The following is a 14155-nucleotide window of genomic DNA, read 5'->3' as shown; positions in this document are numbered from 1 at the left end:
CGTGAGTCAGCCCTGGGGGAGGGGGGAGGGGGGAGGGGGGGGAGGGAAGTGGTGGGACACGTGGGAGGGGGAAGAGGGGTCCACATTGCCGCAGGACTCCACAAGGGTGCCGGGGGGTTGGGGTAGGAGAGGAGAGGAGAAGAGAAAAGGTGGATATGCATTAGGAGCTAGGGGAGGGGGGCGGGGGAAAGAAAAAGGGACGCCCAAAGGGGCGGAAGGTGGGTGATGTCAGGGGGGTGGTACGTCACGTGACGTCACGTGACGTGACGCGGTGCAGGGGGGTTGGTGGGGTTGAGAAACACGGTTGTTAAGATGCAAGGTGGAGGAGTCCGGGGTGTTCCGGAGGGCGGCAGGAGGCTGCCTCCTTGTTATGGATGGTTATTGAGAGGTTGCGTTGGGGGACGAGGGAGGCGGGCGATAGGATAAGGTAGCGTAATCGACGACGCAGTTTTACACACACACACACACACACATAGCAAACCACATACATACAAACACACACATATCCTCCTGGCCTCCCGGCCCCCGCCAACCCTCGCTTCTCCCTCTTTTCTCTCCACCAAAATAAATCCCCCTCTCCCTCACCCGCTGGATGCAGTCTCTTGAGCTGCTGGTACTTCCTGGGCGAGGGCCGGGTTCCCACGTGGAACGTGTGGACCAGGTGGGTCATGTTCATCCAGGTGTGGTCGAACGAGTGCCCCTCGGAGCGCGCCACCACCGTCAGGGTGCCGGGGACCTTCTTCACCATCACGAAGCCAGCCAGGTTGCAACCCGGGGTCTGAGGAAAAGGGCGGGGGCAGTTATGAGGAAGGGGAGGAGGGGGGGGAGGAAAAGGGGCAAGGGGGGTTGTAAATACACAGGGACAGTGAGCGAGACGGAAGGGTTGAAGGGACGCCACAGGCAGCTGTGTGTCCCACGAGTATACCCACGCCGTGCACTGCATCAGTACTGCTGGTACTGGCTCATATCATCATCCACGAGCCGTACGACAACTCCAAAATAAAGTACCCAACCCGAATCCTAACCCTAACAGCAAGCCAAACCCCTCCCCTCCCCCTCTTCCCCCCCACCAGGGCCCCTGCTCCTCACCGACCTTGGGTGCCGCAGACAGCGCCGCATGCTTCCTGTGGGGCTGCCCCGCCGAGGGCACCAGGCTGTCAGCGAAGGCCACCAGCGCCTCCTTGGTGCGGTCACCTGAAGGGGGGTGAGGGTATGACGAGGCGGGGGGTGAGGGTATGACGATGTCGTAGTCCAGTAGTCCAAGGAACAGCTTGTTACCGGTGTCCAGTGAATGAGAAAGGGGTTGGGGGGAGGGCGAAAATCGGTGCTTAATGCTGACTGAGCGGGGGGGGGGAGGGAGGGGGGAAGGGAGGGGGGAAGGGAGAAGCGGAGAGATGGGAAAGAGAGGCGGGAAGGGGGAGCGAGGGGAGAGGGGGGAAAGACACAAGAGTAGAGTGCTAAAGGGATATCTACCAAGAGTTGTGAGCTCATGTGCGCGGCCTATACACACGGACATACACACAAGCACACAAACACACGCCCTCCGCTAATGCACCTTCCTAAACTGCATTTCAGCCACCCACACCTTCACAACTGCCATTCTCCCACTCCACTACGGGCCCCCCTTCCATCCGCCGCGCCACCACCAGCACCAGCACCACCCTCCACTCCAACCGGGGACCATTCCCTTTGTTCTTCATCCCCTTCGTTTTCACTAAAGGGGATGAAGAACAAAGGGACCAGGGGATGACACCCCCTTTGGTTCATCCCCTAAAGCAGAACTAAAGAAGACAACCCCAGAGGGGGATGATGTCCCCTTCTTCTTCCTCTTCTTCCGCTAAAGGGGAATTTTAGTTCCCCTTTAGTGCTCTTCCCCCAAAGGGGAACCCTTTCGGGGATGTAGTCTTCCCCTAAAGGGAAGAACTAAAGAGGAAGAAGGAGTTCCCTTTTAGGGGAAACCTCCCCCCACACATATGCACACGTAAGCACGCTTGCCGTACCCATGTACGACTCGTGTTCGTGCATTCCTCCAATGACGATGTCGTCATGTCCCTTCCTGAACACCCGGATGGAGGGGAAGCCCTGAATGAAGTGCGTGCGACACAGCTCCATCTCCTGCGTGCAGTCCACCTGAGTGGCGACATTTGGGGGGTGAGGGGGTGAGGGGTGTACGGAGGTTTCGGAGGAGGAAGAGGAAGAGGAAGGGGGGCCGCTTCGGATTCATCAAACCACAGATACACGCGCACCTTCTCATTTGTAACCTACCCACGCCAGTCCTTCAACTACAAGCAGCAAGAATTGTACTTACATTCATGGACGGAGAAATCGTACACCTTCTTGTGCCTGCATGTGTATGTATAACTCTCTCTCTCTCTTTCTGTCTCCCCCCCCCTTTTCCCCTCTCCCCTTCCCCCTCTCCTCCCCCCCCCCTCCCCACCTTGGCAAACCTGATCCTCCCGTCCCACTCCGGGTACTTGTCGTGGACCTCCTTGGTTGCGGCCTCCCAGGTGGGCTCCAGACGCTGACACCAGTGACACCAACTGCAGTACAATATTAATGTACGACACCGTACGATCAAAAACACGTATATATACGCACACGTGCATACGCACATCGACGCCCTCTCCACTACGCATCTTCACCCCGTCCTCCCCTCCGTTCCCCATTCCCCCCTAAAAACCCCGCCATCACCACCCATTGGGTTTCGACGTGTGCTGCTGCTGCTGCTACTGCTGGCGGTAATGACGATGTTAACCCTTTTCCCCCACGTCACCATCTTCCCCAGACAGTTCCCCCCATCCCCTTACCTTATCCCCAACCCCACTCCCGAACAAGCCCCAGCAGTCAATGCTTTGCACATCGGCACCTGTTGGTCCTCTGCATTTTGGCCTGCACTTATCCTTCCCCTCCTCCATCCGTCCAACCACTGCGGCGAACGTCCCGCGGATTCGCTCGTTGCTCATTTCCCTTGCAACAAGACCCAAATCTAACCACCCGCTACCCGCCCTTCACCCCACACTCACGGCGCAAAGAAGTTGACCACCACAATGGGGTAGCGAGCCAGGGTCGCCTCGAAATTTACATGCGACAACGGCTGCAAGGGAAGGAGGGAGGGAGGGAGGGAGGGAGGGAGGAAGGGAAAGACGAACCACAAACGAGTGAAGCTGACCACAAATGATTGGAGCTGATGAGGAAGGGAGGGAGGGAAAGCACGTGGAAAACGAAACCGAGGGGGTCGACCGGTGGAGGTGTGTTAGGCGGGAGGCAGACAGGCCGGTGGGCGGATACAGCCTCCCCTTCAAGATGTTGCGGGCAGGAAGACAGGCAGGTCATCACTCAGAGCTAGCGGGCGCACCTCACCCTGATTGCCCGCCGCACCTCCGTAGGAGAGGAACCACCACCACCACTACCACCACCACCACGGTCTCCTTCGGGTCGCTCACTCGTGCCTTCTGGTCGCGCTGCTGACGCGTTCGCGTCCCCCACAATCCCGCCTCCACATCTCCCACCCCACCCCACCCCACCCCCCCACCCCGGCCTGTATGGCGTCGTGAGTTTTGCACATGTGCAACTTGCCCGGGGCCCCCCACCCCCGTACCCGCCCCGCTCCCGTTGCCTGGCCTGGGTGCTTTCTGGCCCCTATCACCCTCCACCTCCAGCTAGCTACTCCCCCCTTCCCACTACTACCGCCGTCCCGATCAGCCTGACTGCCTCACCACTGTGATGTCGATGTCCGGCTCATCGTCAAACCGGCCCTCCTCGTCATACTTGGGTCCGGGCTTGTGGGAGCTGTCCTCCACGGCTGAACCCTTTTCGCTCTCGAATGGGGGCAGTTGAATGCAACCGGAAGGGGGGAAGAGGGATTTCAGTGGAGGGGAGGGAGGTGGAGGGGAGCGGGGTTAAGGAAGCATTGGTGGGTTACGGGCGATACGAGCCATGCAACCGGCGTGGGGTGAGGGTGGGAAGATGGGAGGCCAAAAACAACGCCATTCAACCGCCACGGACGAGCGCAGCATCGAACGAATGGAGGAAGGAAGGCGAAAGAGGTGAGGTGGACTTACACGAGGTCGGTTAGCTCTTGTGATTTCCCATGTAGACTGCAGGAGTCTAGAACTACTCCGATTATTCGGATCCGATTATTATAGTTGTGACTAGGTCATATCTGGAGACGTGTCTGTACAGGGTGCATATGACATCGGATGCGAGTGGGATGCCTGTGTCCCTGTGCTTCTTTATCTCCTCCCGTTGCCGTGCCGGCCGCCCCCAGTCCCTTGCCTTTTGCCCTTCCCCCCCCTCGGCGTTCGCGACGGGTCTCTCCCCGCCCCGCGGAAGCCACCCACCCCTCTGTAACGCCCCATTTCCACTCCGTCCGTCCATCAGGATTTGTGTGTGTGTATGTATGAATGCATGAGGCAGCAGTATCTTTGCTGTCGCTCTTGTGTTTTGCAGCTCCCCCATGTCCCTTTAGGCTCCTCGGGTTCATTCCTCACTTCCCAGTGCCTCTCGCTTGTTCGTATCTCCCCCGGTATCTCTCTTCCCCCCTCAGGCTCTTCCCCTCAAGTTCTCTCACCATGCGCTCCAACTCAGTTGTGATGGGCATTTTTCGAACCGTCTTGGTCAGGTTCATACGTTTCTGTTGATTGGGAAAGGTTGGGAGACACCGCGAGCAGCAGCGGCGGCGGCAAGGATGAGAGCGCGGTAAGTCAACCGGGTGGTGGAACAGGAAAACACCGATATGGGGTGGGGGGGAACACCGATAAGGGGGGAGAGACAGGGTAAAATTATACATTATATTCCTCAACTCATGGCTAAATTACTGTTGATACTCGAGTTTTAGCAGAGGACGCAATGGGGGCCACATTCGATGGCATGAAAAAGGGGACAGGCGCGAGGCCGTGGGGGAAACGGCTCGGAGGAGATGCACATGGGTATGGGGCGTGGGTGTATGAGGTCGTTGGGGGAGATGGCATTCATCACCTTTCTGAAATCTTACCGTTCCTAGGGTATCGCTAACGTCCACGGTGGCGAACTCGCACGACAGCGCCGGGAAGCTGGGGAAATGCAGCAGCCGGGCAGCGGGTCGGATGGGTCAGAGCGACACAGCGAACGGGGGAAAAGCGTGTTGGGGAGGTGATGTTTGGGTTACGCTGTTGCGTGGTGTTGCGTGTGCCTACCTTATGTTGAAATTAAGCTTTAAGAGCTCGTTTTGGGGACTCCGGTCCACGATCAACTGGGTTGTAGTAGTCGTGGAAAGAAACGACATCATCTCCTGCGACACCACACGGAATGCATATGTACCCGATGCTCGCGCCAAGCCTTCTCCCCAGGAGACGACACAACTGGAGCCATGTCGGTATAGTTTAGGAAGAGCAACTAACAACTTAAGTGTGCAACGGAGCGCACGACCATACCGCTGTGAAGAGGAAAACCATGATCACAGCGGCCAGTATTGATATCCATGCGCCCGTTAATGTCGCTTCCGTGAGGTCACTACAGATCCATCATGTAGACAAGACGCTGGTTAGTTTGGGCCAGTAACCAAAGTCGACTTCACCATGCAGACGAAATTTTGCAAACCTTGGTATCTTCTTGAAGAAGTCAATTGCTTTCAGCTTAGAGAATAACCGCGCCATGGTTGCAGGTGAAACAACCAAGGCAAGCGAAGGACAGAAGAAGCACCAAGTGGTGCTGTTACTGCACTTCGTTGCCTAACAATGCTATCTAACCATTTCAACGTCTCCCAATATCACGTTGAGGCTACGGCTTACCACGACAACGTTCAGGGTATTGTCGTTTGCCAAGCAGAATTAACCGACTATTTCGTACAATGCGTATCTGCAATTCTGCGTCTCCCGTCGCATGCTCGGCTGGAGATCTATCGTCACATACTGAGATGCAGCACTTGCACAGCCCCAGCTTGACGTTCCCGGCCATATGTCAATAGGATGCCTTGCCGAGCGCCCGGCTACTTGCAGAGTGTGGACGCCAGCGGAAGCCTTACCGTTACCTGCTTACGCATAATTACCAGTTGAGCACTCACGCACCCCACCAGAAAGCGTATATCCCTGACAACACGTAGCATGTCCGTTTCCCGTCCACGGCCTCACCGGACCGCTAGGGTTCATCTCCCCGTAGCGGTGGCGGCTAGAGCTTAGAAGAGGAAAGAGGAAGGGAATGAGAAGGTGATGGCGAGAGAAAGAAGGAGGCGGGGGAGGTGATGGAGAAGGTGCGGCGAACAGGCGGGAAATTGAGTCATCATACACAAGAATGTACAGGGTCAAGGGGGGGAACGAGATGACGATACGCCCACGCAGCCTGCATTAAGTTTCTTGCGCTCCCCTACCACCACCACCACGACCACCACCACCAGTAGTGTTTGTTTAATAACTTACGAGCAGCGGTCAGAAAGTTAACGAGGGGGAGATGGTCACTTCATACCGAAGCACTCGGGTACGTTGGTTCCCTCGGAAGGCACAACCTCCAAATGGCCACGGTGGCGTCAAACCCTCTCAGAAACGGAAACGTGGCTCCGCAAATCACAACTTGCAGCAACGACCTTCCCTCACCAATCCCCAGCGCTCCCATCCCATAGCGCTCACAAGCGCGACTTCAGCTGCAATCGTCCTTTCAACTGCAATCGTCCCTCTATTAGCTCCTGAATGTGTTGAGTGACCATATGGATTTCCGTAGCACCGGCACCTTACACCAGCTGCGTCAGGTTACATCACGTCACCCCGTCTCCAACATGTAATGCTACGGCGAGCGCGCCAAGAAAATACCCGTTCATGGTCGTGGGTTATCCTGCTTGATTACTAGTCGTGCCGCAGCCAAGGCCGTTTGGACCTCCCGCGGCAGCCTGAAAGCAGTTGCGTCCGTAGGGGGTCACAGGTTGCGGCGCTGCTGCTGTGTCACGGTTGCTGTTGCCGCTTTGCTACTTTGCGGCTGCTGCTGTTGGTGGTGGTGCTTCGCTGCATTCGCGGCAGCTCCGCTCCCGGGACACGCCAGCAGTCCCGATTTTACACTGCTGCACAGGGCCTGGGCAGTAAGCGCATGAAGCAGAGGCGACCGAAAAGTTCCGCTCCTTAATTCCACAACGAAGCAGAGGGCAGGGCGGCCGCAGAGACCCAAATCCCGCGTTAGCCGCCGCCACGCTCCACGCACGTTACGCTTTACCACGTTACTGTCGGCAGTCCAGCAAAACCACCTACCACCACACGGCGACCCCCCAAATGTTGCTCCACATCAAGAAGCTACAAGTCACACGGTATCGATCAGTCAGGGGCCGGTGTTCATCGGGCAGGGCTCCCACAGCACAACACCTCCAAGAAATAACCACACGGCTGCTGGAAAGCGGCGCTGCCCCGCCGGCGAAGGAGAAGCACGGCTAATGACACGGCCGCCGCACCGCACAAAGCCGCCTTCTGAACGACGGCCTAAAATCTCCAAAGCACCCAGCACATTCAATGGGCCGTTGGGCACACTGAAGCCTGGGCGCACACACAAGCGCTAATCGCTTCCCTCTCTCAACAATTTCAAGCACTTTTAACTCTCTTTTCAAAGTTATTTTCATCTTTCCCTCACGGTACTTGTTCGCTATCGGTCTCTCAGCAGTATTTAGCCTTAGAAGGGATTTACCTCCAAATTAGGGCTGCATTCCCCAACACAGCCCGACTCGTGGAAAGCACCTCGTGAGAGGACTAGGCAGGAACCGACGAGGGGGTTTTCGACCTCTCTGACGCGGCATTTGATCCAACGCGGGATTCGATTCCGCCAGCCCACGAGCGCGCTTCTGTAGACTACAATTCTCCAAGGGGAGATTTTCAAGATGGGCTATTTCCGGTTCGCTCGCCCTCACTAGGTTATCCTGGTTAGTTTCTTTTCCACCGCTTAATGATATGCTTAAGTTCAGCGGGTAACCTTGCCTGAGCTCAGGTCGAGGAAAAAACTTACTGTACTACACAATTATGTGCAGTACATTCCTGATCTCTGCGAATTACAGAACCTCAAAGCCATCTACTAAAGCATTGCAGCAAGCAACGTACATAACGCTGACTTTGCCTACCCAGTAAAGGCCCGATGAAACGGTTCATCCGTTGTTGAGAGTTGTCTTGGTTTCTCAGCTCCAAGTTGATCTCTCGATGTATCAAAGATGTAACTGGGTTTAAGGTAAGTCGGTTGGGAAAAGGGCCAACACTGTACTCTGCCAACAAATTAGCAGAGGACAATTCCTGATGTTGGGTGGACCACTCCACACATATGCCACCTCAAGAATTTGTACGGCATTTCTGCCGTACAAACTGATGTCCTGCGAGGCCAACTAATTTATTCACAGGTGCGGATTTTAATAGATTCAATGATCCCTCCGCAGGTTTACCAACGGAAACCTTGTTACGACTTCTCCTTACTCCAGGTGGGAGGGTTGAATGAAGCCAGCCAGGGCTTTCCTCTCCCCCGGCGCGCTGCTCTGCGCATACAGCATTACATCGCAGCGCGTTTGACAACGCTTTTCAAAGTAAGGGGTGAATCCCCTGCCGAACGCGCGTCCAAACTACATTGCCTGCCCACGTCTAGTATGCGCCATCATGCTGAATGAACGTCGACAGCCTCCCGCCTGTTCTTCCATCGGCGCAGCCTCTCGCGTCCATGTCTCCACCTCCTCCCCCCTCCCCCCTCCCGGTCCTTAGCACCACCCTCCTCACTCAGCCTCACAGACTGCATGCCCGCACACCTTCACGTCTTGCACCACTTCATCTTCTACCCCTTCCCTTGCCTTTACTGCCAGCATTGTTCCGACGTTTCGAGAGTTACCAAAACCACTTGGGGCCCGCCTTGAAGGCGGCCTCCTCATACAAACCAGATTCCCGCTTACGTGTCCACCTCTCAGCGCCGCGCGCTACCATAAACCCGGAGCCCCAGCAGCACAGGCCAGCAGCCCGGCGTGCATTCAGGACGTCCGCGCTCCGCAAACAGCTACCGCACGCTGTAGAGCTACGGGAAGGCCACATTTCGCGCCAACACCTCGATCGACATTTCGCGCCCCACGCTCCAACAGAGATGAAGTCCTTCTCCCCAGTCCGAGACCTGCCTCCCCACCCATTCCCGCCGGCCAAGACGCCGACCCGCGATCCTCCCACCAGCTGCCCCTACGCCTTCTAGGATCCCACCTCCAATCCCTTTACCACGCGGGCGTAGGTACGGACAGGTTCCGGTGTCCCATGGACACCCTAACCCCTTCCCTTTGATGACTTGATGACTTCTTTAACGCCTTGAGGGGGGAGTCATATGCAGGCAGCAAGGAGAGGTTGAGGGGTTGAGCGTAGTCGTCTTTTCCCCGCCTACGTCTCACACTGCCCCTACTGCCATGACGCCAACGCTCTCGTCCTCCAGCGCCGCCGCCACCGCCGCCACCTTGGACACCCAGCTGTCCAGTCTGCCCTTGAGCCCCACCAGCTGCTCGGTGACCAGCACACGGGGGGTCACCCAGGACACGTCGACGGCGCCGTCCACCTGTAATCGCAAGGAGACAGCGAGACAGAGAGAGGGAAGGAAGGGGCGGTTGTGCGAGGCAGAGAGAGAGAGGGGGGGGGACTCGGCGAGAGAAAGAGGAGGGGAGAAAACGAACCACAGACGAGTGATGAGAGTGGAGGGTTGCGAGAGAGAGCGCATTCGGGGGAGAGGTTGTGGTCCTTTCCATGTGCGACACGCCGAGTACAGTACAGTAGACAGCACCGCTACAGCCGGGGGCATAACGTGCAGGCGGTAGTCCGGGCTCCCACAAAAGTGCTCCAAATGCCCGATGCTAACCACTCACTCACTCACACACACACTCACACACACACGCAAATGCTCACTTGTGGGAAACCACAAACCGCCGTGCCAGCAGTCGTGCAACCTACCTCATCAATGGTTCCTTCAATGAGGTGGAGCGCCAGGGCCTGTGCGCCACAGCACACAGGTTTGCAGCAGGAAGTTGGAATCGGCAGGCGGAAGTTAACAGGGCTAGGCCGAGAGGGGGGGGAGAGATGCTACCGCACCAAACAGAACCGGGAACAAGGTGCAAACAATCAGGGCAGACTTCCATTTACCACAATGGACCATAGCCCTGCAAGCCCGCAGGTGCCGAAATGCCGAAATTACTGCTAGCGAGCACTGGCTCACACACCTCTTTTTTTAACACCTTGCGTGCGTCCACATAGTACATTTGCGTTCAACCCAGGCGGGATCGCGTCAAGTTCAATTTCTCTTGTCAGGTTGGAAATGGCTACCTTGTCTAAAAACCCCCTTTCCAACGAAAAGGAACGGACAGATAGCAGGGCCCTCCTTGAAAGGAATTCGCCCTAGGAGCTACGACAGGAGCTCGAATGACTCTAGAGAGCCTTATAAAATGACCTTATCGAGCACACCTGCTGCCTTCATTTAACAGCTAAAAGCCCGATTTCGAACCATCGGCACCATCATCATCACGCCGTCCCGATTTCCCCTCCAGGCTCACCCCTCCCAGTTGCACCAGCAACCAGCACCTCCACACACACACACACACACACACATCAACCGGTTCTGCACCGCATCCTCCCCGCCGCAAGCCCCCCTCCCTGCCATCAAGTCCGCGTGCGCAGCATCCCAACCCTAAGTATACCTCTCCTCTCTCCCCCACTCTCCCCCGCCAAGACGAATTCACCGTCAAGCCGTCTACTGGCTTCCCAGCCCTTCAAACACCTATCGCGCGCCCCAACTTCCTTACATCCGGCCACCACGCCAATTCCCCTGCCTCTGTCCGTGTCTCTTAGCTGCTTATATTATCCTCTGTCCCGATATAGCACCTCCCCCGCCGGCCCGTCCGTCCGCTCCCCCCTCCCGCTCATCCGCACCTTCATCAGCAGGAACTCCACCCCGTCTCGGTTCAGTTTGGTCCTCTGACCGATTACGTCCAAGGGAATGCGACGGTGCTCCGCCGGGGTGGAGGAAATGAGGTCCAGCAGACACATCAGGGTAATCTTCTCACGCAGGCGCCGCTCATGGGCCACCAAGGCCGGCTGGGAGTTAAGCTATGGCGGGCGAGTTTGAGGGGGGGGGAGCATTACATGCCAAGTCAGAAAGGGAAAAACAAGTGCAGGAGTCCATACTGAAGGGGTGGAGGGGTGGGAGGGGTGGAAAGACGAACCACGTGAACGAGTGAAGCTGCTGCCAAGGAAAGGGTGGTGAGGGGGGTGCGGATGGAAAGGAGTCTACCGGAGCCAGAGGGCTACCTGGCAAGGGCGTATTAGGTAGAGCAAGTGCCCGAGATGAGCAACGGTTCTCACGGTTACGGTGGCGCAATATGCAAGTCCAGGGCGCATTATGCCGGCATAGAGCTCACACGCGTGCGGGGCTGCGAGCCGGGCCTCAGCGAGGACTCCTTTAAGTGGTTCCTGTTCCACATAGAACCCGTGAGCCCACACGTGGCCAGAGTCCCACACGCAGCAGCAAAGGCGAACAGATCCCCAAAACACACACATATACACACAAACGCACACGTTCGTCATTGCTGGCCGGTGCAGCCGGGCCCCCCCTGGAACTCAATAGTGAGTCCCCTTCTCCACAAGCGGGTTCGATTCCTGGGGAGACCCCCGAATTAGTCGGGAGCGCGAGATTATGGCTAGCTGCTGAGATGTGGAGTTGAGGTCACATTTGATGGACCAGATTCGCACGCTGGATTGGTGGCGATTGCCGAACCCTCCGTCTCTTCGGGTGTTCGGGTGAATGGATGAGGAGGGGTCCCTGGATGCTGGATCCGCCGCCTTGGACTTACAGTTCGTATGGCGAAGTACAGTGTGGTAGTGGTGGAAGGTGCTATAAGGTGATAAATGATCTAGAACTGACAATGTGATAAAGCGGCCCAGAAGCCTCCCACTCTGTAACATTACATTACATTACACAAGCTGTTTCGCTGCACCTCCAACAGTACCAGATAATAACGTGGGTAAAGCACGCGCTAAAAAAAAGCCTGAGCCCATCGCATCGTGCAGTTGCAGTCGTTTCCACTCCCATTTCACAGTGCTGGCGTATACTGCGGATGCTGCAGCATGATGAATGTTTTCCTTCTGCTGTAGCGGAGCGGAGCTACAGCACCCCCGCTGCCCCTGACCCATATCGCTGAAACCTCATTTCTTTCCATAGCCGCCTGGCCCCGGCAGGTCCCGTAGCTGCCCAGCTGTCCCGGCAAGGACGGAGGAGGTCTTAGGGTTGCATTCTAGGACTTGCTCAGGGGACGGCTGCTGACGCAGGCCTGCTAAGTGTGATGGAGCGGAAAGCTACATATGTAAGTGGTGGGGATGTATCACATGTATCGAGACCAAAAACCATTCCCCTACCTGTGCTGCAAACCGCTCGCACAGTTGGTCGTACAGGTGCATGTCACCGTTGTTGAAGCAGACCAACAGCTCATGCAGCCACTGCGATGGCGTGCAATCCAGAGAATTGATGATAGGGTGTTGCAGCAGCTGGCCGAAGCTGTAAATGTGCTCGCCCAGAAGAGCTGCTAGGGAGACATCCACAGCAAGGCGCAGCTTGAAGTCGGGCTGAAGGCTGTCGGACGATACGTACGACAGGTACATGAGGATGGAGCGGTAGAAATCCGCGTAGTTGGCCTGGGATTTGTGGTAGAGGGAGGTAACGTAGTAGACTGCGGAGGAGACGGAGGGGTCGACGTCGGTCAACTTAGCAAGCCGTTCCGTTACGTCCTCCGCGATCGCCTTGCACTCCTGCACATGCCCGGTCTCCAGCTTATGCTGGGCAACGTGCATGCGCAGGAAGAGGATCGCCTCCGCCGTACGGGGCTGCTTGAGCTCCTCCAGCCGCGTCATGACGGATTGAAGCATGTCGACCGCCGCGGCAGGGTTCGGCTGGAACTTGCACGCATGCACGGCAAACTGCGAGAGTTTCAGAAAGTTGATCTTGTGCCCGAAATCCATGATAAACTGTTGGAAGAGACGGACTGGGATATCACCCCGGTTGAAGGCTGAGCTGTGAAAGCACGCCTCTATCTTGAGCGTAAGCTGGTGCCATAGTTTCCGTTGATGCAAATTTGCAAGTTCCTGAATATCTTCTGACAGGTCTGGGAAATCGGTTTGGAGCTGCTCCAACGCATCAAAAGGTGAGAGCGCCATCTTGGACAGCGGGAAACGTAATGCCTAATGTTTTCCGTCCCTTGCTGTAAGGCGGTCTTGGATGAAGGTTCTCCCTGTCTTATAAATTAAATGCGCCTAAGCGGTATACCGATCTGCGTGGGATCTCCCGCCGAGTGAAGTGCGTCTTTGGCGTAAGCTATTACCGTTCGGCAGAATGAGTGTAAGGCCAATACTTTGGAGGAAATGGCTAGAGGGCAGCAAAAAAAGAAATCGACGGCCTTACGTTGTGGCAAAGTAATGCGTCTGCAAAGGGTATGCGAAATCTGTTACCCTAAGCGGACATAGTTATGCAAATTTATAACCAGTATTACATGAAAACAGGCTGGCGCGTTGCCCCTTCTCCGTCACGGTCACCGGAAGCCGTGCAATGCTCGATACGCGCCACGAGGCTCAACACTATCCAGTTAAAAATGTAGTCTTTTTCAGTATATGTGCAGTTGCCTAAGTAATATGATGTACGTGCATGCATGCTGCGTCGAATACCGGCCCGCGGGTCGCAGCCTGCAAGTGTGGTGCACCGGGTTTTTTTTCGCCTTGGGTGATGTCGTATGCCAGCAATATCAACCAGGCATCGCAATGTTCGGCTTTGCATGGCATGCGTCCAACAATATAGACTTGAGCTTCTGGCTACCTTGGGCTGTAAGATGATGGACCGCGGCCGCGTCACATGGGCGGCAATTGAAAAGCCAACCACCACTTGATAAGTACGCTCCCATTACATTTCAGCCTCTCCACTCTGCGGCTGAATCCGTATAAACTCTCTTTGCACACCTGAGCCGCCGCTTGGATGCTTTAGCCCCTCCCTCTTAGCTTTGGACTCAACGGAACTTGCTTTCATTCGCATTTTAGGTCCGGGAGCCTATGTCCCGTCGTACTATGCTGACGGATTTGTCGTCGGAGCGCGTGCTAAGGGTATTTTTCCCCACGTAGTTGCTGATAGATGACCGGCTGGGTAGGCCTTACGGCCCCCATATCGTGGGCCCAGCAGG

At 56.3% G+C, this 14155-nt stretch overlaps 2 protein-coding genes across 2 annotated transcripts in view; both read right to left on the bottom strand.

The window, feature by feature from the left end:
* The window catches only part of VOLCADRAFT_75374 (uncharacterized protein), a 7663-nt gene extending 1922 nt beyond the window's left edge, over nt 1-5741 (bottom strand). The window contains exons 1-11 of the mRNA XM_002952448.1: nt 5578-5741; nt 5412-5490; nt 5175-5269; nt 4994-5051; nt 4571-4633; nt 3717-3818; nt 3024-3094; nt 2438-2540; nt 2001-2130; nt 1094-1194; nt 534-778 (exon numbers count right to left, since the gene is read on the bottom strand). Of these exons, the coding sequence (XP_002952494.1) occupies nt 534-778; nt 1094-1194; nt 2001-2130; nt 2438-2540; nt 3024-3094; nt 3717-3818; nt 4571-4633; nt 4994-5051; nt 5175-5269; nt 5412-5490; nt 5578-5633 (1103 nt within the window). The 5' untranslated portion in view covers nt 5634-5741. The remainder of the gene's footprint in view (nt 1-533; nt 779-1093; nt 1195-2000; nt 2131-2437; nt 2541-3023; nt 3095-3716; nt 3819-4570; nt 4634-4993; nt 5052-5174; nt 5270-5411; nt 5491-5577) is intronic.
* A 3601-nt stretch (nt 5742-9342) lies between these two features.
* On the bottom strand, nt 9343-13462 carry rpn9 (26S proteasome regulatory complex; the record flags this gene model as incomplete). Its single annotated transcript, XM_002952447.1, has 4 exons — nt 12351-13462; nt 10869-11045; nt 9897-9935; nt 9343-9507 (listed from the first exon to the last, which is right to left on the bottom strand). The coding sequence occupies exons 1-4, from the start codon at nt 13143-13145 to the stop codon at nt 9343-9345; spliced, it is 1176 nt and encodes a 391-aa protein (XP_002952493.1). The 5' UTR covers nt 13146-13462.
* Between the last annotated feature and the right edge of the window lie 693 nt (nt 13463-14155).

This window comes from Volvox carteri (assembly GCF_000143455.1).
Source record: "Volvox carteri f. nagariensis unplaced genomic scaffold VOLCAscaffold_30, whole genome shotgun sequence".
Taxonomy (NCBI): domain Eukaryota; kingdom Viridiplantae; phylum Chlorophyta; class Chlorophyceae; order Chlamydomonadales; family Volvocaceae; genus Volvox; species Volvox carteri.
This window is presented reverse-complemented; position numbering and strand designations above follow the sequence as displayed.